Below are 26,226 nucleotides of genomic sequence, written 5' to 3' on the forward strand. Positions count from 1 at the left end.
ACGGGTCCCACCAGCCCCTTTGTGCCCTGGCCTCCCCCCACTCACACCGGTGCTCGCTCAGCTTCTAGCACGGCTCCAAATGCAGAAAGGGAACCGACCCCTGCCTACGAGACCTGGGACCCTGACGCGATCCCAACTAGCCCAGCTTTTCTTAGTCCTAGGCACATGCAAATGATAGAGAAGGACCCTTGGCTGCTTCTCACCTGAACATGGTTTGGACATTGACAATGGTTTTGGCATCTGCCATGTAATCTTCCTCGGCGCTCATGGTACTCTCTTTATCCACCACCACCAAGTTGTCAGCGTAAATGATGCCACACTGCAGCAGACTGTCCAGGCTGGGATCGTTCCCAAAGACAAAGGAGGGGGTTAATGCACGGAGGGATGAAACAACGAATGCTATTTTGCAAAGGTGCATGCATTCAGCCCACGTGAATGGCAATGACGAGCTCATGCCAAATCCTTCTGATATCATAATGACCATTTTATGATGCCTAAGAAGGGGGGAAACTTGAAGTGAATCCTACAGCTTTTGCTAAGATGCAAGGATGAGACTCAGACAAAGTGTGGGCTCTTAAAAGATGACCCTCTCCACTGCAGTTAGCACTGGCAGTTAGACAACCCAAAGAAGCAACAGTGTGGTAAGTCCTGGTGGATAACAGAGTTTAACCTAATTCTGCATGGCAGCGGTCAGATGTGACCCTGATGGGCATCTGGGCAGACAGACTGATAGACTCACACCTGTGAACAAAGGACACCTACTTATCGATCGTGCCTTCCATGTAGTAAACCATGGGGAAACAACAGATGGCTTCCAAAAAGTGATGATCTGGCCTGGAGGAAGAGAGACAAATGGCAAAAAGGTTCATAGGACATTTCTTTCAGAAGTATCATAGTAGCTAGGGTCAGGAGGGACCTGAACAGATCATCTAGCCTGACCCCCAAGTGCCGGAGCTCAGTCAAACAGCTACATTATATTGCATATAGTGCATTCAGACACCAACTAGAACCACTCAACACAATCCCTCGTGGTATGAAATGCCCATTTGAAGGGAGGGAAAGGCCCGATGCAATGGAAAATGACTTTGGAAAAGTACTTGCTTGTTATCCAGGAGCAGCACAATCGGGTTTAACTCCTTCCGAGACCGGTAGTAGGCGCGGAGGGGGACGATGAAATTATACAGCCCGTTCCCGGCAGTCTCTGCTGAGACTATAATCAACTTGTTCTTAAACCCATAGGCCTTGGCGTCTTCAAAACTGTTGTGCTTGCAACCCTGGGCAGAGGCGGAAAAGCGTTGTGACTTGGTGAGCCGCTCTGAGCTGCCCGTGTGCCCTGACGCCAGGCTTTGGGCACCGGAGGATAAACGGCCACGTTTCCCCCAGGGGAGAGGGAATCCTCCAAAATTCAGACACGGCAAAACCACTAGGCAGGCTCAGCCCTATGCTGCGAGCTCTGCAGAGACCAGCGGGAGAAGGACCCTGCCAAGTCTGATCAGGAGGGGACTGGGACTGTGCTGTCATTTCAGCCATGGGGGCTGGGGCCCACAGCTCGCATGGCCCCACTCTCTGGCAGGCAATGTCTCACTTTGCTTGTCTTTTTTGAGCATCGAGAGTGACTTTTGCACAGCTAGAAGGAGTTAGACCAAGCGGCCGTGGAGAGGACAGCTGTCCGGGTGGCTGGTACAGCACAGTGCATGCCCTCTGCTCGGGGAATAAGGCCATCCTCCCTACAGCGAGCTCTCTGCCCAGGTCTATTCAATCCTCCATCTCCCAGATGAGTCTCCAAAACAGGAGGACAGTAACCAGGGTGGGTCTAGGGCTGCTGTCCATTGGCTGTCATAGAAATCATAGAAAATGAGGGTTGAAGGGACCTCAAAAGGTCGCATTTAGTCCAACCCCATACTCCAAGCAGGACCAGCCCCAACTACACCATCCCAGTCAGGGCTTTGTCTACCTGGGTCTTCAACACCTCCAAGGATGGAGCATCCACCACCCCTTTGGGTGACCTGTTCCAGTGCTTCACCACCCTCCCAGTGAGAAAGTTATGTCCTTGACATGTTTCATTGCTTGCCCTGAAGTGAGCCCCTTACCTTGTCCAGCCTGAGGCAGCAGAACGGGGCCTTTTCGGGTAGGAGGTGACACAACGTGGGAGAGCTCCCAATGTAGGGGGAGTTGGGGGGGTAGCCTTTCACGTACCTAAAGCAGAGATAACAGCCATCAGTATCAGGGCACGCCTGTATTTTGCCGCACACACACACACAGCAAACACTATTAAGTGATGCTGGAACGGCAAGAATAGAAATAAAGCACGGGAACACATTTTAAAAACGCCTTCGGCCGGCAAAGGGTCACAGAACGGGATGACGGGAACATAGACACACAGACACATACCCCCTTTATTCTCATGAACCCCCAGACAATTAAACAGATCCTGGAAGACAAAAACATCTGGAAGCATTTAGCAGAGATGGGTCTCAACATCTAAGACTGGCCGGCAGACTGCGAGTCGGAAAAGAAAAAAGAGAGACAAAACTCCCATCACCTATTTTTGGTTTCCCCTTCATTTAATGTACTGTACGTGCTGTACTTTGCACTGCTGCTATAATGGAAGGAAAAAAATAAAGCTGTCAGACTACAGAGCAATTGAAATCCATTTAAAACTGTAGTCAGAATTGCCAGCTTTTGTGCTGTTGCTTTACTTACCACTTTAATAACGGTATTGTGTCCCTTACAAATGAACCCATTTGTGCTTGTGCATGTGTGGGCTCACACAAATATATTATCTGTCTCATCAGCAGCCATTAACAGCCGCTTTGAAAATGCAGAACTGACCACACGGTGCTGCTCGTGCGCCGTTTGCTAACTCGTGAATTGGCAGCGTCATTTAAATAAGCACGTCGCTGCAGATAAGACTCAGGGGAGCTTCCCCAGCGACAGAGCAGAAGCAGAGGAAAATCTATTAACGAGAAGTTAATTTATGCAAACTGGATTTTGGCAAAGGGAAAAATAATTGCATGTATTAGCTGTACCAATCCAATGGAGATACAAAATATCAGGGGGAGCTCTGCTGGCATTTTAATAGCACAGAGTGGATGGCTTGCTTGATCTCCCGTTGGCAAGGCTCGTATGTCAGCTGAGGCCTGATCCTGTTCTTTCTCTTTAGGCTGAGACTGAGAGGGTTGCCGGCTTGCCCCGCGCTTCCAAGAGGGGTGTAGGCTGTGCTGGAGCATTCATCAATACATGCTGCTCGCACAAAGGCTTTGCTAAAGCACAGACAGGAGCAGGCTTCGCCAGCAAACCTGACCGATGCATAAATAAAACTTTGGAGATGGGAAGGGGAGATGGGAGGATAGTCCAGCAGCAGGATGATAAGGTTAGGATGGGAACGCCCAGGTCAGAACGTGAAACAAGCCCGCGGTACGAGACGGCTTGAGACGTTCAAGGTACAGATGGAAAGCGATAGGACATTTGTTTTGATCCTTGTATAAAGAGAACTGGAAAGCAGGGAGACTTCATAGCATCCTGGGGGAGTCTGCCTGGCGTTGTGCCGACTACCCTGGCACAGGCACAAATGTCTTAGCTCCTGGTCTGATGTACTGGTTAGGCCAAAACGTGTTAGGGCTATGCTTGTAGACAATAAACCTGGCCGAATCTTTGCCACCGAACCGAGGCTGCGGTCGTTCTTTAAGACAAGATTAGTGTTGGGATCGACTTTGCCAGACTTCAACACTGACAACGCATCAATAACACCCGACAAGGACAACACCAAGGATGGCAAGGGAAAGAGAGGATATAAATGAAAGGGGTTTTAGATCTAAGGATGAGTTTACGTTAAACATGGATCTTTTACACCTGTCTCTTGATGATTACCCCAGCCCGAAGGAATGTGCATTTATGGCAAACAGTTGGAAGGCAATCCTGAGTGTGACTGCATAGCGCTGCTCAGTAGGGAGCTGGCCTTGACTGCAAGTTCTTGGTGGTGCACCATCTCTTGGCCTGTTTTTGCACAAGTCACACCCAATCACGCCCTGCCCTGCCTACATCCTTCTTTCCCGCTGAAACTACCATGAGACAAAAAATAGACTCATCGAAATCATAGAAAATGAGGGTTGAAGGGATCTCAGGAGGTCACATCTAGTCCAACCCCCTGCTCAAAGCAGGACCACACCAACTACATCATCCCAGCCAGGGCTTTGTCAAGCCAGGCTTTAAAAACCTCCAAGGATGGAGATCCCACCACCTCTCTAGGTAACCTGTTCCAGTGCTTCACTTCCCTCCTAGTGAGTTTTTCCTAATATCCAACCTCAACTTCCCTTGCTGCAACTTGAGCCCATTGCTCCTTGTCCTGTCATCAGTCACCGTCCAGCTCCAACCTCTTTGTAACCCCCCTGCAGGGAGTTAAAAGCTGCTATTAAATCCCCTCTCAGCCTTCTCTTCTGCAGACTCGCAAGAAAAGCCACCTCGTTGACTCTAACACTATAGCCGCAATGATCCAAAAAGTAGAAGGTACGATCCAAAGAGTAGATTGCGAGCCATCTGGCACAGGGACCACCTATTAGGCATTTGTGGAATGAAGTGGAAGACAGCATAAAGGTAGGCATGCATATCTCTTAAAACTTGTTAGAAAATCCCAACCTACACAAGGCTGATCTCTTATGATGATGCAGCGGGCGTTTGTACACGCCACGATTTTTGCCCTTTCTTGCACTGCAACTGCGTGACTGTTTGCACGAGCGGGATTTCCAAACACTTTAAAAGTCTTTCGGACACTAAAACAGAGCGATGCTGCTATCAAATGGCAACTTACTCAACAACCGTAGGCCCTTCTTCATCCGACTGAGTCATCTCGTCTTCTGACTGGTCACTGAGCAGGTCGCAGGGCAGGAGGGAAGAGCTGTCAGCTAACTCGAGCACTGGGGCAATGCTAGGTCGCCTGGTGCCTGACCCGTTTTCAGCCGGGAGGGTCAGCTTGCTGCTGTTAACAGGCCGGCACTCTGTATTTTGCAGATCCATGGCTACTGTTCCTGGAAATGAAGAGTAAGGAAGAGCCAAACAAATACAGCAATAAACACATGAAAGCAAAGTATTTCTGTCTGGTGTGCTATGGACCGCACAAGGGCACTAAGGTACTGCAGGGAAGCCAGTGTATGAGGACCTCTCTGTTGCACTATACATTACATTTGCATTTACATGTAGTCATAGAAGGGTTAAGAAACAATGCGTAACGCGTTGCAGACCTGAGTAAGGACTTCAAGGATAATGTATCATAGAGAGATACAAGCCAGGGTCATATACAATCTATGGACTCCAGATCAATCTAAAACAATCAATGAAGTCTTTTATTAATCATTTCCAAATTGAATTTTGATATTCAGTTTTCCAAGACTCACATAAAACTATCCAAGAAATAAGAAGGGAAGCTTTCACCAGCTCTGTCATATCAATGGGATTGTTCACATGCTTAAATTTAATCAGGCAAGGTTCTTTGGGTAGATGTGATATCTTTTATTAGACCAACTGAGTAGTAATCTTTGGGTAGATGTGATATCCTGTATTAGACCAACTGAGTAGTATTCTTTAGGTAGATGTGATATCTTTTATTAGACCAACTGAGTAGTACTCTTTGGGGAGATGTGATATGCTTTATTAGACCAACTGAGCAAGTTTAAGAGAGTGCTTAAGTGTTGTGAATAGGCGCCTGATTGCTCAGCACCTGGCAGGACCAAGCCCCTCGAACAAGAGTTTATACCTGCTGTAAGAGCCGACTGAATTCATAGGAACTGGGAAATGATCAGTTTATAAGATGCCCTTTTCCCTGTGAGGATGAGAAGTATTTTCACCTGGAGCTGATGCATTCACAAGCCCTCAACATGCAAGATTTCCATCTTTTATTGGGAACATCATTCATGGATGTTAAGGAGGGGAAAGCCCCCTTAACTACTCCTAAACTCTAACAAACATGTACTCATGAGCCCACACTGTTCACGCCGCTCTCATTCTCTCTGAAGCCAAAGAGAGAATTTAATTATCAGTACGAGCAATTTGCCTGCTGGTCAAAGCTCACAGCAAGATGGGAGCCGATCGCGTGCTGAAGTCCTATGGAGACGGGAATCTCGGTGGCAAAACTCAGCTTGTGGGAAAGGCCCCGGGGTTTGTGACCTTCTTATCTGCAACTCCCAACACATTTTGTCCAGCTCGAATTGTCTTCTGGCATTCTCAGTTCAAAATAACCCCTACGTGCTTGGAACATTTGAGGGCGCCCGCTGTCAATCCGAACTTGGAGATCAGGATCGTTCTGCTCCATTCGGACGGGTCATTGCAGGAAATGGTTTTGCAGCTTGCAAATATCCTGGGCTCCCGACAGCTCCGTTCCCGGGAGCCTCCCGAGAACACACCGTGCACGCAGTGCGACCATGTCGCTCTTGCTCGCTTGGCCCCGTTTCCAAGCAGCTCTTCAACAGATTTAGCACGGTCCTCTTCTGACTGCCGAAGCAGTGGTCTCGGGTACAGCCTGCTGCCGCCAGTGCTAACAAATCCCCTGTGCTAGCTACTCTTTGTCTGCAAAGTCTCTTAGCCATCAGACTACATTTTCAAAAGCACCCAGAAATGTTGCTGTGCAAATTGCACCGAACTTCAAGCCTCTTCCATTTCTTCAGCACTTCTTCGGCACCCACCTCGACTGTAGCACAAAACATCCTCAAATGTTTGAAGTCTCTTCCTTTCTTGCCTTCATAAACGAGTTTGCATTCAAACCTCCCTGAACTGCATCTGAGTTCTTATTAAAATGTGGATACAGCTTTGTCCACAGCAGAGACCAGGAGCTGTAGAGCTCCAAGATTACTACAAAAATGACAAAGTGGGATTTTTGTTTGAAATCCTGGATTAGGCACAGCTGAATGAACACGGCAAACACCTCGGTGCTGAAGGAACACACTGAGAGATCACAGGAATCGTTTGTGAGAAGCAAAACCCCAACTCTATTATCTCTTTGTGTTTCAGAGGAACATCTTGTTCCTTTCCAGAGGGCCGGTGAAAGCTCGGTTGTGTACCTGTGCCTGCACACGTGCTTAGCTGTGTTGGATACGGTCCGTAGTCGAAAAGGAGATTTAGGCCAAGCTTGCACCAGAGAAGATTTGCTAGTAAAACTATCCCGGTATAAATAGACTACAGATCCTTCTAGAGCGAATGCAGCTTTTAACATGAAAAAAAATGCGTTGATGAACAGTTTGCCAAATGCAACAAGCTACACTAGCGAAAATGCCGTCTTGCCAGCATAAATGCATCTTTGCTGGTGCTTTTGCTGGTAGAGAAATGTTCAAATAAGAAGAAAACCCACAATAACAACAGGCTCAAACCCACAGCACTATGCCAGCAAAAATATCTTGTGCAGACCCAGCCTTGGAAAGCAAACCAGGGTATTCCAGGAGCGGCGAGATCTTGCCATGGTTTGCCTCTCAGGGCTGAAAACATATGCACCTAATTGCTAGCCTACGTTTGCACTGCTTCAACTTCCAGCCTTGTTATACCTTTGCCAGTGAGACTGAAGGGCCCTGTAGTACCAAGGCCTTTCTGTTATCATATTTCTGTTCCCCAGAAAGGCTATGAATAGATCAACTGAGTCTTTAAATAGACTGACGTCGTATTAGGCATCTTTCCCCAAACCTTTAACCGTTCTGGTGGGTCTCTTCCGACTCCCCTCCTGTTATCAGCATCCTTCTCAAGTTATGAACACCGGAGCTGGATGCAGTATCCCGTGAGCGGCAGCACCGGTACCAAATACAGAGGGAACGTAAGACAGCCTCACGACTGCCACGCGATACCCCCTTGCTTGTACATCCGACAACCACGTGGGCCCTTTTGGCCTCACACTGGGATCTCCAGTTCAGCTGCTTATCCACCGTGAACCCGAGACCTTTTCATGGTCACTGCTTCTTAGGAGACAGCCCCCTGCCAGGACCTATATTCCCTGTTCCCATATCCATAACTTCACCGTTGGCGATAATAAAAGACATTTGCTTGCTGGTGCCCAGGTTACCAGGGACCTGTTTCAGGGACCTGTTCTCTCCAGGATGGATCACTCCTCCGACCTGTGTGTCATCAGTGGACTTTCTCAGTAATGAGTTTATCTTTAATTGCAGGTGCTTGGTAACAGCACAGGGTCAAGAGCCGATCCCAGCAGGACCCCACAAAGATACACCTGCTCCATGATTGTTTCCCACCTACAACGGCATTTTTGAGACCCCCCTGTTAGGCAATCATTGGTTGATGTTTGTAAAGTATAGTGAAATCTGGCAATGAAAGGCCACAAAGATGTCCAGAGTGGTATTACTAATGCTCTCACTGACTCATCCATCGCTCCCAGATAGCGCTACCCTCCCACGCAGCTGCTAGAGCATGGCTGCAGGCTCTTAAAGCAACGTCTTTTTTCCCCCCTCAAAGGGTCTATTCTTCATGTTTCCGTGTTGTCTTTCCAAGCGTCCCCCATCCTAGCAAGGCAAAGCTTTTAACCTGTGTGATCAGATGAGCGGGTCAAACAGATCATCGTGCCCAAACCAAAGAACCACCCGATGAAGGATGCTCCAACCCCACCCTCAGACCATTCGAATCCCAGCATCGACAGGTCTTTTGTCAGATAGCTGCGGTTCAGCGTTCAATGCCATCAGATGCAGAAGACTCAGATGTTGCCTCTTGATGCTGCCTTTCTGTTCCCATTGTCAAAACGGAGAGGAGAAGTGCAATTTTCCAAAGCAGAGAGGCGGGCACCCAACAGCCAGCGGCTTTCAATGGGAAAAGGGCACTTCGCTTTCTTAGCTGCTTCAAAAAAATCCCACCCTTCTTCTCCCCCAGTCTTGGACCAAAACACGCACATGTGACTAGTGTTTTTGGGTGACTCAACTTTTGGCTGCTCACCTTGAGACCCTTCAAAGCGGCTTGATTTTCTGTGGGTTGCTTCTCAGCCCTTCCTGGTAATCAAGAGCTTTTCAGGCGTACGGGGCTGGGCAATCAAAATCAGTCATTGCTCTTGGAAATCAAAGCCATCGGCTTTTATTTTAGCCTTTGTCACACAGTTATTTTTAAGTGGGCAGGAAAGCGATGCATGGCACGGCAAGCACGACTCAGGAGCTCAGCTCTCTCCCCCCTATTACCAGCCAAGTAGCTGAATACAACTGACCTACTTGTAGGATACAATTCCTATCTCTCCTTTTACTTCTGAACATGCTCCCACTGAGAAAAAGCCGCATAACAAGAACATCGGAAAAACGCTGCCCAACGAGGAGCTTTGTGTTTCGCTGTTGGGATAATCTGTGCAACTTAATGCCCTCGAATGCAAATGGATACACGATTTGCCTGGAATATAATCTCCTATTGTGTCTTGGCTTCTCCAGATAAACCCCAAAATTTGCGCTTCCCAGATACAAGCTGGAAATAATGAGTCATGGTCGTTTTGATTTGAGAAAATGCACTGCTGACTGAAGAGCAAACTGTGCCATTCATCAAGTTATGAATCATAAACATGATTTCAAATGCAGACAACGGAGTCTATTCTTCTAACCAAGGTATGGGGGATTTATATGAGCAAACGTCCTTCGTGTTAATGGACGCGATGGGCCTTAATAACAAAATTTAGCATTTGCAGGGAGTGCTTTCCATCTTAGATGCTAAAGGTGGGGAAGTGACATTTTATTTCCTTTATAGCTGATAAACCCCAGGCAGAAAACGGAAGCAACTTTTCCATGGTCACAGCTGCATAGCGACTGAGTTTGGAAGGGGGCTTTGGAGATTCCCCGTAGCTTTCTACAGATAATGAAGTCACAAGGCATCTCTTTTATTTCCCTGTTGGGCTCCGAGTATATCCCCTCGGTTTCCCAGATCTTGTCAAAGGGATCATTTGGTCAGCAACATGCAGAGCTACATGGTAGAGTCATGTACAACCCAGCGTGACTTTATTACTTCGAGGAGAGCTTGAAGCAGTCAAATGATCACCTTCAGGGCTTAGCAATGACTTTTGCTGGAAACGTTATAGTGCATCAAGGCAGGAGGAAGGAAATTGTAAATATGTGCAAGGGGGTATAAAAGCAGAGGGCCCTGGGGCTAAAGCGAAGTGCCAACAAGCTGCCGTCTGTCCCCCACCCCTATAATAGCAGCGCTAGCGCATGCACCTGCAGGACAAGAGCAGGGGCTGGCCAAAAACGTTCCCTCCCAAGCCGCCATCTGACAGCTGCCAAGCAGAGCAAGTGCACACATCTGCAAGGCCTTGCTGCATGGTATGATGGGGCTGATTTGCAAGGCATCGCAGTGCAACCCTCTAGCAAAGCTTTGACTCGCATCTACTGTTTATGCCCGAGAGCAGCAACTTCATCCAGGTAGAAACGCACCTGCTGTACCCTGCTTGCAAACAGAAACAAAGCGGTGACCAGTGGCAAGGAGAAGTGGTGGCAGAGGGCACTTTATGCTGCCGTGGGAAGAGGTAGCCACAGTTTAAAATGCTGATGACAGCTGAGCTATGGAGTTAGAGCTAGCAGGGTTACAGGAGGGAGAGACACCAACAGAGCCTGCCTGCGAGACGGCGTCCTCTGCCGCTACTCGCGGAGGGGCAGCATAGAGGGGAATGACATCTCCAGCTTTTGGCAGCGCAATGGCCCAAGGGTTAAGTGACTCACCTTAGGTCACCCAGCAGATCAGTTGCAGAGCCAGCAACCGAACCCAGGAGACCTGCCTGCTCTTTCTATGCTCTAGCCATTAGGGAGGATCTCCCCAGGTCTACTAAAAGTCCCCTGAATATCTACCAACTTCCAAAAGGGATTGGGTTGTGGTTGGGACATGGAGGCGAAGGCTCCATCCAGAACAAAGCTATGGATAAGAGGCATCCTTTTGTTTTCAGCAGAAAAGGCTGCCCCAGCAGTCGCACAGAGGCACTTCCGATCCCAGAAACAGCACGTGGCTACCACACATGCACCACACGTGACACCCAAGCGTGTGGACATCATTGCCGTGCTCTTTCAAACAGGCCGTGCTGCTCCCCCCTGCTCCCTTGGCATGCTGGAGGAACTCACCCATGCTTGCGATGATGCTGTGAACAGGCAGCCTGGAGGGACCGTCGTAGGCCCCTCGCCCCGCAAACCCCTTCTTCTTTTGCTTCTCCTCCTGCTTGAATATGAAGGCGGAGTTCTCCTCCTTGGTGATGTTGATGTAGAAGCAGGTGTCCGACGCTGCCATGATGTGCCGCGGCCCCGGGTTCAGCAGGATGCTCTTGTTGTCTTCCCTCCTGATGCCTATCAAGCAGACGCCGTACCTGGGGCAGAAGCACAGGGCGGGCATTCAAGGCCGGTCGCTAGAGAAAAGACTCTCCGTGTGCTTTTGCAAACGTGCCTTTGGCCCGTGCTTCTCGCCATCTGCCCTGACCTCGGGCACTGAAAGCAGAAGCTAATGCACGCTCCTCCTGGCTCCTGCTATCCCGCTTTCCAAGCCGACATAAATAAATCCACACCCCACCCTGCTTTTTACCCAGAGCACCACTTCTCCCACATGCAAGACTTCTTCCAAAGTCCCCCCCAGGCCATCCTGTGATCCCCCCACCAATGCATTACATGGACCAAAACATGCACGGCCTTTCTCAAAGCCTCAGGGACCCCCCCCCGCTATGGGACAACATGCCCCCCAGGACAAGACCTTTCCTCCTGCACATGCCAGCACTCAGAGGCCCCAACCCAGGCTTGCTCTCACTTCTTGTGTGCGTGGAAGGCAGCATACGTGAAGCTTTTCCCTTCATACTCCATGAAGAACTTGCTGTCCCCCATCCGGATGTGATAAACTTCATTGCCTGAGCAGCGCCCGTACATCCGTTGCCATTGCTCAGGGGACTCCTGGCCTTCCCTGTAGCCGAGGGAACAAAAGCCTGCTTGTTAAAGCCTTGCCATGCCCAGTGCTACCACCCCATGCTCTCCAGCTGGGGTTTGCACCCATCACCGGGCTATGCAAAAGCCTGCTGCAAGACCAGTTTGCATTTCAGACTATAGCGAGCAAAGGGTGGGATGAACAGCTATTCCTTTGGCCAAATCCAGATGTTCCCTTGCACACCTGTATCAGTGGAAAACCAGCAGCCAAGAGAGGAACTTCAAATTGCAAGTGTCGAGTCCTGCCCTTCCAAAACTCATGCCCCAAGGTCTTACGCTCGGCAGAGAGAAAAGGGTGGATAAAATAAGGGACTTGCTAAGCAGCTGTGTTCCCTGACCCAGACACGTCCCAGTCACGTAGACCTGTGCAGCAAGTCTCCTGGGGGACGCAGGCGCACAGTAACGCTGGTTTTGGGGCCCTGATCTTGTGTCCGCTGGTGCGGGCTGGGGCTGGAATGGGCGCGGGAAACGTAGCTCAATGCAACCGAGCAGAAACGCCCTGGAGTCAGACAGAAAGAAGAGTCGCAGCATCCAGCCTTTGGAGGAAAAGGAGGTGGTAAAAGGAATAATCCCCCACGCCCAGGGTTGCAATGAACTCGTGTGCTCACCCCTCTGCCCCGGCAGCACCAGGGCCTCACCGCTGCGCACGTGGGGCCAGCAAAGGAGCACAGACCATTTACACCACCCGGGGACAGCGTCATTACCAGGGATCCTGGTTTTCTCCAATTTAAAAAAATCCCCAACTTTCAGTTAAAAAAAGCAGCCCCAAATCCACATTTTCCCATGATTTAAATGAAACACCACTCGTATATAGATCTATACATGGCGGTGTTTCATTTGAATCATGGCCAAATGTGGATTTGGAGGTTTGTTTTTTAACAGAAAGTTGGGGATTTTTTTCAATCAGAGAAAACCACGATCCCTGGTGATTACTGAGAGGCACAACGAGGGACAGGAGCGCTGGCTGCATTTTAGGCCCGCCCCAGTACGACGGTGGCAGTGCCTTTTCATGAGCTGCCAGCACATCCAAGCGAGAAGTGATCTCATTTTAATTGCCGATTGTACACGCCTTTGTATTTAACGAGTGCTCCTAAGGGGAGCCGCAAAGGGCAAATATTAGCAAACAATCCTGAGCAGGGGATGGGAGTCAGAGACACGCTGGAGGCCTTATAACCCTTTGACTTCGCACGGCTTTGAATTCGGTATGTTGTAACTTGGCCGTGGAAAAACAACCCGCTCCATCAAAGCACGTACTTAGGCAGCCTGATTTATTTCTGGTTGTATTTTATACAAACTTGCAAAACACAAGCTGAAGGGCCTATTTGCACTTGAATTCAGCTTCCTGTCACTGTGCCGATGTCGGTGTTTTATTCCCAGGCCCCACGAAGGCGCGTTCTCCAAAAGCACGCGCTGCCCGGGGAAACGCGCCATTAATCACATTAGCCGGTGCCCTTCACTCGGTAGTTTATTAATAACCGGGTGCGCTTGAAAGGGACAAATGAGCCGTTGCTATTTAGGGTGATGTTTTCCCAAGGAAAGGCAGGGGGACTGTGAGCCCAATCCCACTCACAAACCCACTGCACCGGTGTAAGTCCAAACCCCCCCAAAAGGCTCATCGAACTTTGCTATAACGGTCATAGGGACATTTATGTTGTATTTGCACTTGTGCATGAGATGGGATCGTGCAGGTCTGTTTGCAGCTGCTTGAATGCATAGCTCAAAGAGGTTAAGTGACTTGCCCGTGAACACAGAGCAAGTCAGTGACACAGAGACTCCAGCATCACATGCTATGACCAGTTTTGCTATGCTTGCCTGGCTCCCCGAAGCATCACCATGATATCCTTAAAGCGTATCTGGGTGTCCTTAAAATCGCTACAATCGTTAGCCTGCAGCCTCAGACTTTACCACAGCTGTCTTTCATATATTGATCTCAGCGAGAGGATGTCTCGCAGAGTTTGGCCGTGACAGATCCATTGTCCAGCATGCCAAAGCATGTAATGAAATGTAAAGGGCAAGAAGGCAGCTAGGTCTGGCTTTTGCATTATACCTCTTAACGCTGCATGTAGCATCCTGCTGCACAGCGCAGAAGTGATTTCCTTTCTTTTCCTGTCTGGAGCCCTGCATGCAGCTGTCACCAACTTGTCACCTCTGTCCCTGAGAGGCAGAAGGCCCATGTGCAAGGTACAACCGCAAAGTCTTATTTCTGGCTGTGCTGGCAAACCCTAATCACAGGAGCCTGCTCAACTCAGGCGGGACTCGCCCCCTGGGAGAACAGGTCTGCACAGGACAGACCATGAAGGCATCATCCCCAAGTACACGTGCACGGAGACTGGATCACGAGGCTGCCCCGTCACTGGTTTGACTGGCACTTAGCTTTGATGTCTGGTGCAAACAGGACGGCTGGGTGGGAAGGGCCCGCAGCACCTTCACTTGCAAGACCTGGGCAATTGTAGGGTTTTTAGCATGGGTATTTGCTCTTAACCAGATGTTTCCAGCTGCTTTTGTCTAGAGAAGCAGCAGCTGTGGCAAGGGGCAAACACCTGCTCCTATCTCAGCAATACACTCCAGGGAGCCAACGTCATCTGTCATGGCCCCGCTTCGGCCAGCGCTTCTCACTCCTGACCTGCAATACCCCGGGGGTCCCAAATCCTGGCCCCTACTAGGTCTACCATACAGGTTGTTCCTGCCCTGCAGTTTTACCTCCTGGCCCAGGCCTGGGCACCCTGTTGATGTGCCTCAATCCTGGATAGCTAGGGTCCCTAATACTCATGCCCTTGGCCTCTCTGTGATGTGCAGAGATGAAGAGCCATAGAGATGCTGCCATGCTGCCCACCCCAGCAACAAACACGGGTGCCCGAGCCAGAAGGCTCCTAACTCCTTGAGCTCCTCATCCGAGCAGAGGACGACCTCTTTCACTTGCACAAGGCCTGGCTGCACGACGGCTGCCCCCTGACTTACTGCTGGATGCCCGTGTCCTTCCATTCCTGTGGCCAAATGGGGAACATATCTATACGTGGTAAATATACAGGCTGCATGTCCCAGCTAGGTGGGTCCCCATGCTAATGCCACTGGTTTGGCGTGCACCCCTTTTCAGTGCAGACACAGCCCCAGCTCAATGGGTTGTGGTAGACACAGAAAAACAAGTATTTGTTCTGGGGAGATCAGTGCTTTTAACTAGAGACGGGACCGAGCCACCGGGAGGGTGATGCAGATCCCAGGGGTGATGCTACAATTACTGATCATTACTGGTCTAACAGGTCCTCGGTCCAAATCAGGTCCCTATTGCAGTTGCCGTCAAACACATAGAGGACAGGCCTTACAACCGACCCAGGAAAGGCTGGGAGGCAGGAGATCCCATGGGGGATGGGAGATTGAGGTGTGCAGAGGTTAAGTAGGTCTCCTGAGACTTCATCTTGTGTGACAGCGCCCCAAGACCACCCTTTCTCCTAAGGCAGGTTGAGTCTAAGGGACCCAGAGCTCAACTTTGTAGCTAAGTGTGTATTTTCAGATGGCAAATCAGGGTGAAGAATGGGAACAATCATGACAAGTAGCAAAAGGGGATTAATAAGTCAAACCAGTGTACACTCACTGTCCCCGGGACGTGTGAACCAGGAGGGTGATGAGCGTGGAGGTTGCCGGACAGACACAGTTCAAAGCCAGCATGGCGTATTTGCACTCTTCCTCGCAGACCACGTGATCTGAAATGGAAAGGCAGCGTGATTACCTCTCTCCAAGCAGAGCTTTCATTTCCCTGCCTCTGGCAACTGGTAATTTCCTTGGAAGATTTTCAAGTGAGCCGGTTTCCAGTGAGAAGAGGGAAGGCTAGGGGAGGCGGCACAGCGTGTGTGACGGCTGGAGGGTTGTTTGTTTTACGTTCCAGCTCCAGCGGAGTCAGCACGGATTGATTAAGCACAGAAGGGGGCTTCAAGGAAAGGCAACTTGTTTTCACTAGGTTCCAGGGATGCTTTTAGCTGCCTTGGGGATCGATGTGAATGGGCATGTACTTCCAGGTAGGGAAGAGAAAATAGACACGCAGAATAGTATCCTGCCAAACAAGCCCTGTCCAACCCAGATGGCAGAGGCAGGGTACAATGAAAAGGAAGAGGTTTTCTCTGGGGTCACTCTTAAGGGCCGGGTTTCACACTGGAAGCCTAATGAGCTGGATTAAATACTCAATTGTTCTCTTTAAAGGACAACTTAATTAGCTTCCAAAGTGATAGGAGAATGTCCTTAAATTGAGGCACCACCCTGCTACTTGCTGGTTCACGTGGGATTTTGCCTGTAGAGACCTGGTGGGATCCCTCAGTGGAAGAGCTCAGGGGACAGATTCATGCCCAGCATATTTAAAAAAAAAGGGGCCTTGTTCCCACTTTCCTCAGTCACAGACGCTAAAAATCATTTGTCAAACTGCAAATTCCCCCCTGACAACCCTTGCAGCTCAGTGACCACACTTACTGCCTTTTTTATGCAGAAACTTTTAGCCAGGTTTACAAGTCTGGTTGCATTTGGAGTTGGTAGGTCTGTCCCCGTGACCTACACAGACTCTCCTCCTATTGATTTAGGTAGTGACTCCCATAAACTGGCTGCAGATATTAATTCCCATGCTGAAAGAAGTGGAGGATGGATGCTCTAAAATGCTAGAAAGATCATGAAGCTAGAAATGGCCACACACCTACTGCCTGTCCTGGCAATGGAGGGTTCAGAGCGGGGCCGGCAGCCGAACTGAAATGCACTGGAGGTGAAAAGCAAGGAACGTCCATGTATTCATGGCCCACTGGCATCAATGAGGACCTGAGTAATGCAGGCAGCTTTGACCCTTTAGATGGGGAGCCTGTTATACAAATAGACTTTTTGCCTATTGCTTTTAATCTTATGTATTTTCTTGAATTTTGCATTGCCTTAAGAAACTCCATTTTGTGTTGCTCTGTAGCTTGACATAAACGCTCGACCTTTGTATGCTGTGTGTGGGAGAGAATGGGTGAGTGTGTGTCCGTGGAAAAGGAAAACATCAGCTGGTGACTGGCTGAAGAATGCCGACAGATAAAAGACCAAAACAAGAAGAATTTGCCCCAGAACAGCGAGAGAACAAGGGCAATTGACCTTCAAGGACGAACACTGTGATAACACAGCAAAAGCCCAGAGGACTGGGTGAATCGACAAAGCTATAAAAGATGGGGCGAGACGTATCGATTTTGGGTCTTGTTCTGCACGTCATCCTGCAGCATCAGTTTGTCTGCTGAGACGGACTGGCAGGAGCCTGGCTCCTATTCGTGATCAACTTGGCTGGCCACTAAGTTGACCCGAGCACTGATAAAACTGGTAACGTATATCAGCGCAGAACAGAAATTGGGGGATGAATGCGGGGGGGGGGGGGGGGGGAGGGTGTACTAAGTGCTTAATCAACAAAAATGGCATCTTGCCTCCCTCATAAGGTCTCGCTCGTGATTTGAGCAATTGGCAATTTGTGTAACAAGCCCACACTTACACCGTACAAAACTCACCAGCAAACTTGACGTGGAACTTATTTTCAGGCTTGAGTATCTGAACGTAGAGGGGGCAGTTGGGGGCAAAATCTTTTACCGCCCAGGCTCTCAGGATGGTCTGATGGTCCTAAGGAAAGAGAAGGACAAGAACTATTCGTTAGACACCACTGTGGCAGACTGGCAAGTCCCTGCCCCTGCATGTTTTTTAGTTTAATTAAAAAGTGATATTCTTGCAATCACAGAAGGGCAAGCACCAGCAGGCTCTTCTAAACCACCCAGCTGTTCCTGGCAGCTCCTAACACAGAAACATTAAAGTAAAAAAAAACCTGCGAGAGTTTTGAAGTGAAATAGAAGAAACAAAAGGGACCTTTCCAGAAGGGCCCCTTGAAAGCCTGGGCGTGCCGTTCTGCAACTGCAATTGAGTTGCTCTAGACAGAACCGGACACGGGCAATGCACACCACGGACACGGTGGACTCTGGGTTGCACTGATACTGGGAGGAAGGTAACACCAATATGTGCGCATGAACGTCTGGCGGGACCTGGTGATACGATCCATTGGAAATCATGGGAAATAATAATTCAATCCGAGTCATGCAAGCTACACAAAGAGTACTGCCATGTGTCGAACTTATTCTGTTTCTAGTATCCAAGCTTGGATTCCTCCATGATGGAGAGTAAAAGCAGCGGGTCTAAAAAGAGGCTGAAAAATATCCCAGCATTCGCTCAGGAAATCACACCCCCTTATGTGCTCCCTGCCCAGACTGCGCTTCCCATGTCGCTCTGGGAAGCGCTCATACAACATCATCGCTTCGTGGTCTCATGGTGCCTGAACCGAGACCTCTTAGTCTTGACGCCTGATCTTCTATTGCCACAGCCAAGACCTACGTCCACTAGCCAGGGCTGCGCTAGGTCCTGCTGTTACAAGAGGGGGCAATGCCTGGCATTGAGAAGCGGCTACAAGAGCCTGATAGCAAAAATAATTTCTTGTCCCACATGTCCTTAAATGGTTTCCTATTAAGTGTTGGAAAGCAACCAAGTTCAGTCAAGGAGTTACTAGTGAAAGAGAAAAAAAGGACCCAGAATAGCTAATAGCTCCAGGGGTCAGGACACTCAGCTGGGTTGCACCAGACAGAGCAGGGTCCAGCATCCGAGTTTCCCACACCTCAAGCACCTGGGCTGCTGCCCTGTACTGGGAACTACATCACGGAGCCGAGAAGCCCAAAGCTGCCCTCGCCCTTTTCTTCAATGTTCCCCCGAACTGCGTTGGCATCGCTGGATCCAGCAAAGATGCTCTGCAAAGACGCTTGGGATGCGGTGCAAATACAAACAGTTAAAGTGATCACTCGGCCATTTCACCCTTCCTAGAAGACCAGGTGGGAGGATCTGAGACAGGGCTAGGCAAGGCCCCAGGCAATGACCTCCACAACACTTGCTCACGCAGAGCCTGCCACTGGCTTTTTGGCTGGCTGGGATCTTAGTTTGCGGAGAATTTGAGGGATTCGAAGCACACACTGGTTCCTGGTATTAACCTCCCAAGCCTGACCAGAAGCTGCCCTGAATTATTTCTTAGACTTTCAAACTAATGCTCTCCTCCGGCTTCAATCCAGCCAGGTCTGAGAGCAGAAAAAAACCAAAGTGCTTCAGTGATCCAACCGGCAGCTTCTTACTCCAAACCTCCCAAAAAGCCTATTTCATCTGCACTCAACCGGACAAGCACTGAGCATCGCAGAAGAAGGACAGAGTCGCTTGGCTCAGCACAGGCACCGCAGAGCCGGGAGGAAACACGCTGCACTTTGTTTCCATCTTCAAAATTTACTGAAAGGCAATTTTTCGGAGCGTGTCTCTGACCTGGACAACTTGCACATGCAGGCTGCCAACCCTGCCCTGCTCCATGGATGGAAATACTTGCACAGGCTGCTGGGGCAGATCAGAGCAATGACTCCAGCAGCCAGTGTCCTGCTTTGGACAAGGGACAGCACACACACACACACGAATCACAGCAGGCCATCATCCGTGAAATGCATTTTATCCCTCGCGTTTGGCCACGATGGGGAAGTGGAGGACATTTCTCCACTCTTCTCTGCTCACAGTTACCAGCTGATATCTCTCTGTAACGAAGGTGCGGCACAGACTGACGCTGGCACGGCGGGGAACTCTCCAGGAATGAGATCCCAGAGCCATTTATAGCTGCCCCTGGATATTTTTGGCGATTCATAGAGGACTAAATCCTGAGGTCTTTACCAATTCCTTCCTCAGAGCAAGACTGGCAGGACCCTGAGAACTGGCTCCCCGGCCAGCCGCGTTCAAACAAACATTTCCTCTCTCATGACTTTCCTCTCGACTATCCCAGCTGAGGCCCTGGCAAAGCCACAGGACCAGCAGCTGTGGGCACAAGGACGGGGCTGGGATGCCACTACAGATCTGACCAGGAGTTCAGAGGAAGGACGATGCTACTCTTCTCCCCAGACACCCGTGTCCTGTCGGTTTGATTAGTGCGAGCAAAGATTCAGCCCTGAGAAAAGCAGACAAGGAGACTTTCCACATCCATGCAGAGCTTGCTTTCATCACACCCCTGGCAAGGCTGCAGCATGCCGCGCACAGGAGACTCACAGGCACACCTGGCCTGGACACACAACGCTACGGCTGTTGGCGAGCAATGCTGGAAGTTGCTTGGCTGCACGGACACGGATGGGGGAAAACAGACCGGCCTCGTGTTTGAATGCAGCAGCTCTCAGCCTTTGCCTTGCTGTTCCCTCTGCATAGCCTCTTACCCTGCACTGGAGAGGAGATCCCTTCCCTGCAGCCAGGAGTGTGTGTGTGTGTGTATGGGGGGCAGCGATCTCCTGATCCCATGCCTGCAGGTTGTCATCACTGACCTGAGGTCTAGAAGCAATCTTTGTGTGACAGGCAACCATGTAAGAGGCAACCATTGATCCTCTGGATCATGACATATGCATAGAAGGTCTATGACCATCCCACCAAGACCTTGGATGCATGCACCTAGGCAAGTGCATGGAGGAGTGGAGGCTGCCCAAGACCTGCTATCCCCCCTCTGCTATCATTGAGGCAGAATCCAAAGGAAAGAAATCAAATCCAGATGTTCAGTGCTTCGAATCCAGGTGTTCAGTGCTTCAATGGCTGTAGCTTCTGCCAAAGCAAGAGAGAAGAACTGCTGCTGACTGCCTAAGACCCCCGTGAGGGCGCGTTTCTGATGTCCCTTAGCCTTTCACCAGCCAAGAAATACCCAACAAGGCAGTAGGGGCCAGGGTTTTGAGGTGCCCTATAGTCACCTTACTCTGGAGACTGTAACACGGTGGTATTTTATAGGAGCTACCCCACCGCGAGTAGTCCCACCACATTGCCACCAGGCTCTCCAGTCGGATGCAGCTTAGTCACACCCAGGACCAAGCCAGAAAGATCCTGATCATCTCTTCTATTCCTAAAACCAAGCTGTTCTTCCTGAGTTGGGTCAGTGCACTGGTAGACCACAGACTCTCTCCTATTTAACTTTTCCTGAGGATGACCCTCCACCCTGTCCATCCTAAACTTCCACCTGCTGCTCTTCTCATTGCCTTGCTTATGCATGACTAGGGGACCCTAGCGGTTAGAAGAACATGCCTAGCACCACCATAGACTAACCATCCTTTTCTTGAGCATATTTCTGTTGCATGACATGAAAGGGTAATTTTGGCTCACGACATCAGCCTGAGTCTCAAAGTCCCTACGTCTGATCACCCCGGCATCCCTCTTACATGAGCAAATGATAAAAGCACTGAGACACAACGGACCAGCTTTGCAGGGCTGGCTGGGGAGCTGCAGACAGCATGAGGCTAAACACACCGGATATTTTTGACACTTAGCAGAGGAAAGCCCAACCCATGCTCCATCCAGTCCAATATCCTGTCTCCAAAAGGGGCCAAAAGACTTCAGGAAAAGGGGCCAAAAACCTTGTGCTAGACCACTGTGGGGTAACTGCTCCAGGGGAATGTATGAGTTCAACTAGTGGCCATCAGTGAAGGGTTACGTGCGGTCCCCCCAGCTCCTGCCCAGCCACCACACCCCCATCACTGTGGTGGCAACAGAGGTCCTTTGGCCTGTGTTATGCAGGGGGACAGGCATGATGGTCATAATCATTCCTGCTGGACTTAAAAGTATCAGTCTACAATAAAACCAGCCCCGTCTTACCGCAGCCGTGCGATCCACCTCGTTTCGACTGCTGAGAATGAAGCAGGCCTCTCCATTATCCATTCTGTAAGACAAAAAGAGCCAGCGATGTGGGTCTCGCAGATCCAGCAGGATGGCGTTTCTCACGCTGCCCCAACAAGAAAGTCTCCTGGCCAGATTTCGGCAATTTAAGAGAAGGTACAAATATGCCATCACCTGGATCTCAGCCCTTTTTCCTTATCCTAGCCCTTTTCCTATAAACAGGTTATAATCAAGAGCAGAGCTAGCATCACGATTCATGCAAGAAGGCCATTTCACATTGACCTGTGTAATTATAGCAAGGCAACAAATTAAAAGCTGCTAAATGAGAACATTATTGAAAGCTAGCGCAGGAAGGCGCTGCGCGTTACGCTTCGGGATCTGCAGCCCAGCTTCACCCCCACCGCACAGAGCCACGGCGCAGCTAAACCTTGTTCCACAACGAGCCTGGACTTAAACCTGTTCTCAGTGGGGGCAGACGGCAGGACGAGGAGCAATGGGCTCAAGCTGCAGCAAGGCAAGCTGAGCTTGGATATTAGGAAAAACTTTCTCATGAGGAGGGTGGTGAAACACTGGGACAGGTCACCTGGAGAGGTGGTGCAGTCTCCATCCTTGGAGGTGTTTAAGACCCAGGTAGACAAAGCCTTGGCTGGGATGATGTAGTTGGGGCTGGTCCTGCTTCACGGGGTTCGACCAGATGTGACTGGCAGGTATCAAATCATGACATCTGACCATGCCATTGGGTTGGACTAGGTGACCTCCAGAGATCCCCTCCATCCCTCCTTGTCTATGCCTGTACGATGCTAAAGATCGAGGCGGGGTAAACAGAACAGCTGCCCATTTGATACGATAACTCCTTATCTGCTTGGTAAATTGGTTTGACGTCTACTGATGAAAAAGCGCTAAGTAAGAACAAGGTCATTATTAATAATATTCGCGTTGCATACAGCAGCAGCACCTGGTATCCGGATCCATATGCTTCTCGTACCCTCAGGAGCCCTGTGAGCAGACGTCTGGCCTCTCACCCCCGTGTCGGGGGAGGCTGCACTAAGCCAGCCTTCTGCATCCCCCGGGATATCTCCAGAGCACATGTTAACTCCAACCACAACCTGCGCCCTTCCCAGGTGGCCAAAACCCAGGTGTTTCTTCCCAGATCTCCTCTGACAGGCGAACGGGCACTAAGATCCCGCTCGGCCATGTCTGACACGATGTCAAGAGCTCAGGGAGTCCATTGCAAGAGCAGCACCGGGCTGACAGCCGGGCCGGCTGAGGACACACCTGCATGGTCGCGGGCATCAGCCCCTGCGTGGTTGAACCATGCTCGGGAAACGCGTCTCCCCAGATTGGCCTGCGCGGAGAAGTTTTGCTTCCAGGACACCGCGCCGCTGGGGCTAGGTCAAGCCCAAATGCAGGCTTGCTGCACACTTGTGTCATTGCCCCAGAGTGGGTCTGTGCTAGGGCATCTCCCCGTGCACCTGGGAGATGCCAAATACCCAACAAGGACAAGCACCTTGTACATTAGGTGCCACGTCCAACCCTTGCAATCATGCAGAAGAAAGCCAAGCCCTGCCCCTCCAGAAATGGAGCTGAGTTTGCTCCGAGCCAGTGGCTGACTCTCAAAAGGGGCCCTGTGGGAGTAAAAGGCCCTTCTCGCAGACTGCCCTGGAGCACCCCATCGACCCTCAGCCAAAGCAGAGGATGCCTGGGCTTGGTCCTGCTGTCTCTGAATACTGGAGATGTTACCAGGCCTGCCTGGCTCCTGCCGCCGGAAAGCTTTGGGCAGCAAAAAGCCGTTCGGCAAGCTCTGCCTCCCAAATGCCTGCCTTAGTCCTTCTGGCGGGCAGAGCGCAGGCTCCACGCACACACTCGGAGGAGGTCTTGTTCGCCCCCAGCTCTTTCTGCCAAAAACTTCCTGCGAGCACCCCCATCTGTTCGGCCCCGTCAACGGCAGGAAAGGCAGCCGCGTTGGAAAAGCCAGAGGCTGGCAGCTGCAGCATTTAAGCCATGAGTCTAGACCCACGCAGAACCAGGGCATTTGCATGGTTTTGAAGCATCCCTGGCTTTCCTGGAGGAAGCAACGGTAGCTATTTTTGTTAGCAAGCTGGTTTCTTGCACACACGGTGATCCAGAACGATCAATGGTTACCTACCACTTAGTAGAGGAGAGACCTAATGTGACACCACCTCTTTTCCCCCCAGGCATATCAGCTTACAATACAGCTTCTCTCTTCCTCTAAAAAATGTAATTACAATTTCCCTTTTCCAAGGAGGCCTCCACTAGCACAGAGCACTGTTGGACATAGAGAGGAACCTCACTCAGGAGAGATTTACAGGGCAATGCAGACAAACAAGCAGCCCAGGGCATGAAAGACAACCAGGGTGAAGCAAAGCCCAGGAGGGCAAACTTGTTATTTTTCCACTGCCTGCAGTTTGAGTCAAGAGTTCACAAAAGCAGCATTTCCCAGAGATATCATTCCCTTTTTGTTTTTTTCCAGCTTGCAGAGAAAAAAGATGCCCTGGGTAACCAGGCTGCGAGCTTTGCAGGAGATCCTGTCTTCAGGTTCTGCTGCTGAATCCCAAAATGAGGACATTTTTCGATCCATTATGCCGGGCACCTTAACACCTGGAGAAGCAGAGAGGTTCTGAAAAGAGGGCTACTGGGTTAGGATGTGGATACAAAAGGAGCTAGCAATTGCCAGCTTTTCAAGACATTTTTTAAGCACCCTTATTACATCTCCCTTGGTCTTGTTATGGGCAGGATGAAGAAAGCCTGGCTAGAGCTGACTTCTGTGAAATCCACTTTGAAGAACGGTGTAGGGCAGTGCCATAGAAAACGGATGGACGTGGTCCGTGAAGTTTGTATGCCTGTTTAAACAAGGACGGGGACAACAGGCTAGCCCGGGGAGGCCGTGGTGTCCGGACTGCGCAGCATGGGCTTTTCTGCAAGCATCACCTGCATAAATACCCTGAGCTCCGAGTCTCCCTAAAAGATGCTTGCAGTCTCTATTAACAGCATCTTTCCACCTTCACATCTGGAAATCTTGGGGCGGTAGCACACCAGGAGCGTTCATTTTACCAATAATGGTTTCTAACCACAGGATGGAGCTTTGCACTAAAAAGGCCAGCATTTAATCTACAATTTAGCCTGACTGTTGCAGCCAACCATCTGTGAGAGAGGCCTCTCTGCCGGAGCATTTGGAGCAAACCTCTCTCCCCTGCCTATCTAAGAAGATTTGTAGCCAAGGCAATCAATGCTACAGTACAGGTCTTGCACTGGTAGTCATGACACGAGCCTTGTAGGGCTTTGCCTCCCTTCCCCACCGTCTGGGGGGTCTTGCTGTGTGCAACCCAATTCTCGACTCACTTGGCTCTCATGAGGTCCTGGTCTTTCAGCGCAGAGCCCTGGAGATAGATCACTCGCTGTGACCAGAGAGGAATCTGAAGGACTCGCCGGACCTGTATGTCCATCTCCGTTGGGCACAAGATCACGACGTAGTAATCCTGCAAGAGAGAAGCCCGTGTCGGTCCGTAACCCTGGCAGCACGATGCTCTGCAAACACGCGCGGCGATTCTAGCAGGCATCTGGCATTACGTGACCATTGGTGCAAACTCGCATAACAGATCTAACGCGGGCACATCTGACAATTGAATTATTAAAGAGCGATACACTCAGAAGAGCGGAGCTCTGAGCTTAGTTCATTTTAGGAAATGAAACGTCCAGGTGCAAGACGGACGGTTGGGGTCGTGAAAGCGTTATGGGTTCTGGAATGAAACGCAGATTCAGGAGGCGGCGAGATATTGTTTGCGGGGCTGGACTGAAAGTTGCACTCATTTGCTACATAAACTGAGGCCCAAACGCACTTCCCAATGTCTGCAGAAAGTATCAGGGCAAGTGGAAGGGACCAGGGCGACTGGACATGAATATCCCACTTGGAGCCGGCGGGCCCCTTTTTGGGTACAACCTGACTCTGCAAATGGCATTAGCTACAGTAAAGACCTTCTGAATTTCTACAACCAGAAAAGAAAACAATGTCCATCTGTCGAGGCATTTTCTATGCACTTAAAATATTATAGCATTAGCACCTATAGAAAAACCTGAGCTGGACCGGCAAAGCTGTGGCCAACACTGTGGTAGCACGGCAGGGGACTGATGACTACAGCACACGTTTCTTTTAAGCTGCACGCACATCCTGGCTTGTTTGCTTTATCCAAGGAACTAAATCCAATTGCCAGGTTATGCTGAAGACTGGCTATGTTGCTCTGATCTCTTTTTCCCACGTATCTATCCCTGCCAGGTCTCCTTGGCTCACCATCTCGCAGCTCCACGGTGCCAAGCAGCACATTCGTGACCAGCATGAACTACACCGGACTAACGGCAAGCCACGTAAGGACCCTGGTTCAACTGCTAACGATGGAGGGGCTGAAATAACCCACCCCAGCCTTTACCTGTAGCCGGGGATGAGCGTAAAACTCATTGAGGAAGTCCATGAGGAGGTCGATCTTGAGCGAACTGACACAGAGGACAACGTGCTTCTCGGTCTGGGCACGGTGACGGCTGTAATTCCCCCCCGATTTCTGGCGCTCCATCCATAAGTACACGAGCTCCTCAAACTGCAAGCAGAAGTGCACAGATCACTGAGAGCTGC

The 26,226-nt window shown here is 50.3% G+C and overlaps 1 protein-coding gene across 3 annotated transcripts in view; it reads right to left on the reverse strand.

Moving 5' to 3' along the window:
- KCNT1 (potassium sodium-activated channel subfamily T member 1) overlaps positions 1–26,226 on the reverse strand; it is a 154,056-nt gene that overhangs the window by 23,984 nt on the left and 103,846 nt on the right. For all 3 annotated transcript variants that reach the window (XM_019475633.2, XM_059715698.1, XM_014603731.3), the window contains exons 11-22: positions 26,027–26,191; positions 24,945–25,081; positions 21,564–21,627; positions 17,396–17,504; positions 15,484–15,592; positions 11,725–11,874; positions 11,055–11,293; positions 4,808–5,024; positions 2,091–2,196; positions 1,102–1,274; positions 763–834; positions 204–338 (exon numbers count right to left, since the gene is read on the reverse strand). In XM_019475633.2, the coding sequence (XP_019331178.1) occupies positions 204–338; positions 763–834; positions 1,102–1,274; positions 2,091–2,196; positions 4,808–5,024; positions 11,055–11,293; positions 11,725–11,874; positions 15,484–15,592; positions 17,396–17,504; positions 21,564–21,627; positions 24,945–25,081; positions 26,027–26,191 (1,676 nt within the window). The remainder of the gene's footprint in view (positions 1–203; positions 339–762; positions 835–1,101; positions 1,275–2,090; positions 2,197–4,807; positions 5,025–11,054; positions 11,294–11,724; positions 11,875–15,483; positions 15,593–17,395; positions 17,505–21,563; positions 21,628–24,944; positions 25,082–26,026; positions 26,192–26,226) is intronic.

This window comes from Alligator mississippiensis, chromosome 12 (assembly GCF_030867095.1).
Source record: "Alligator mississippiensis isolate rAllMis1 chromosome 12, rAllMis1, whole genome shotgun sequence".
NCBI classification, from domain to species: domain Eukaryota; kingdom Metazoa; phylum Chordata; order Crocodylia; family Alligatoridae; genus Alligator; species Alligator mississippiensis.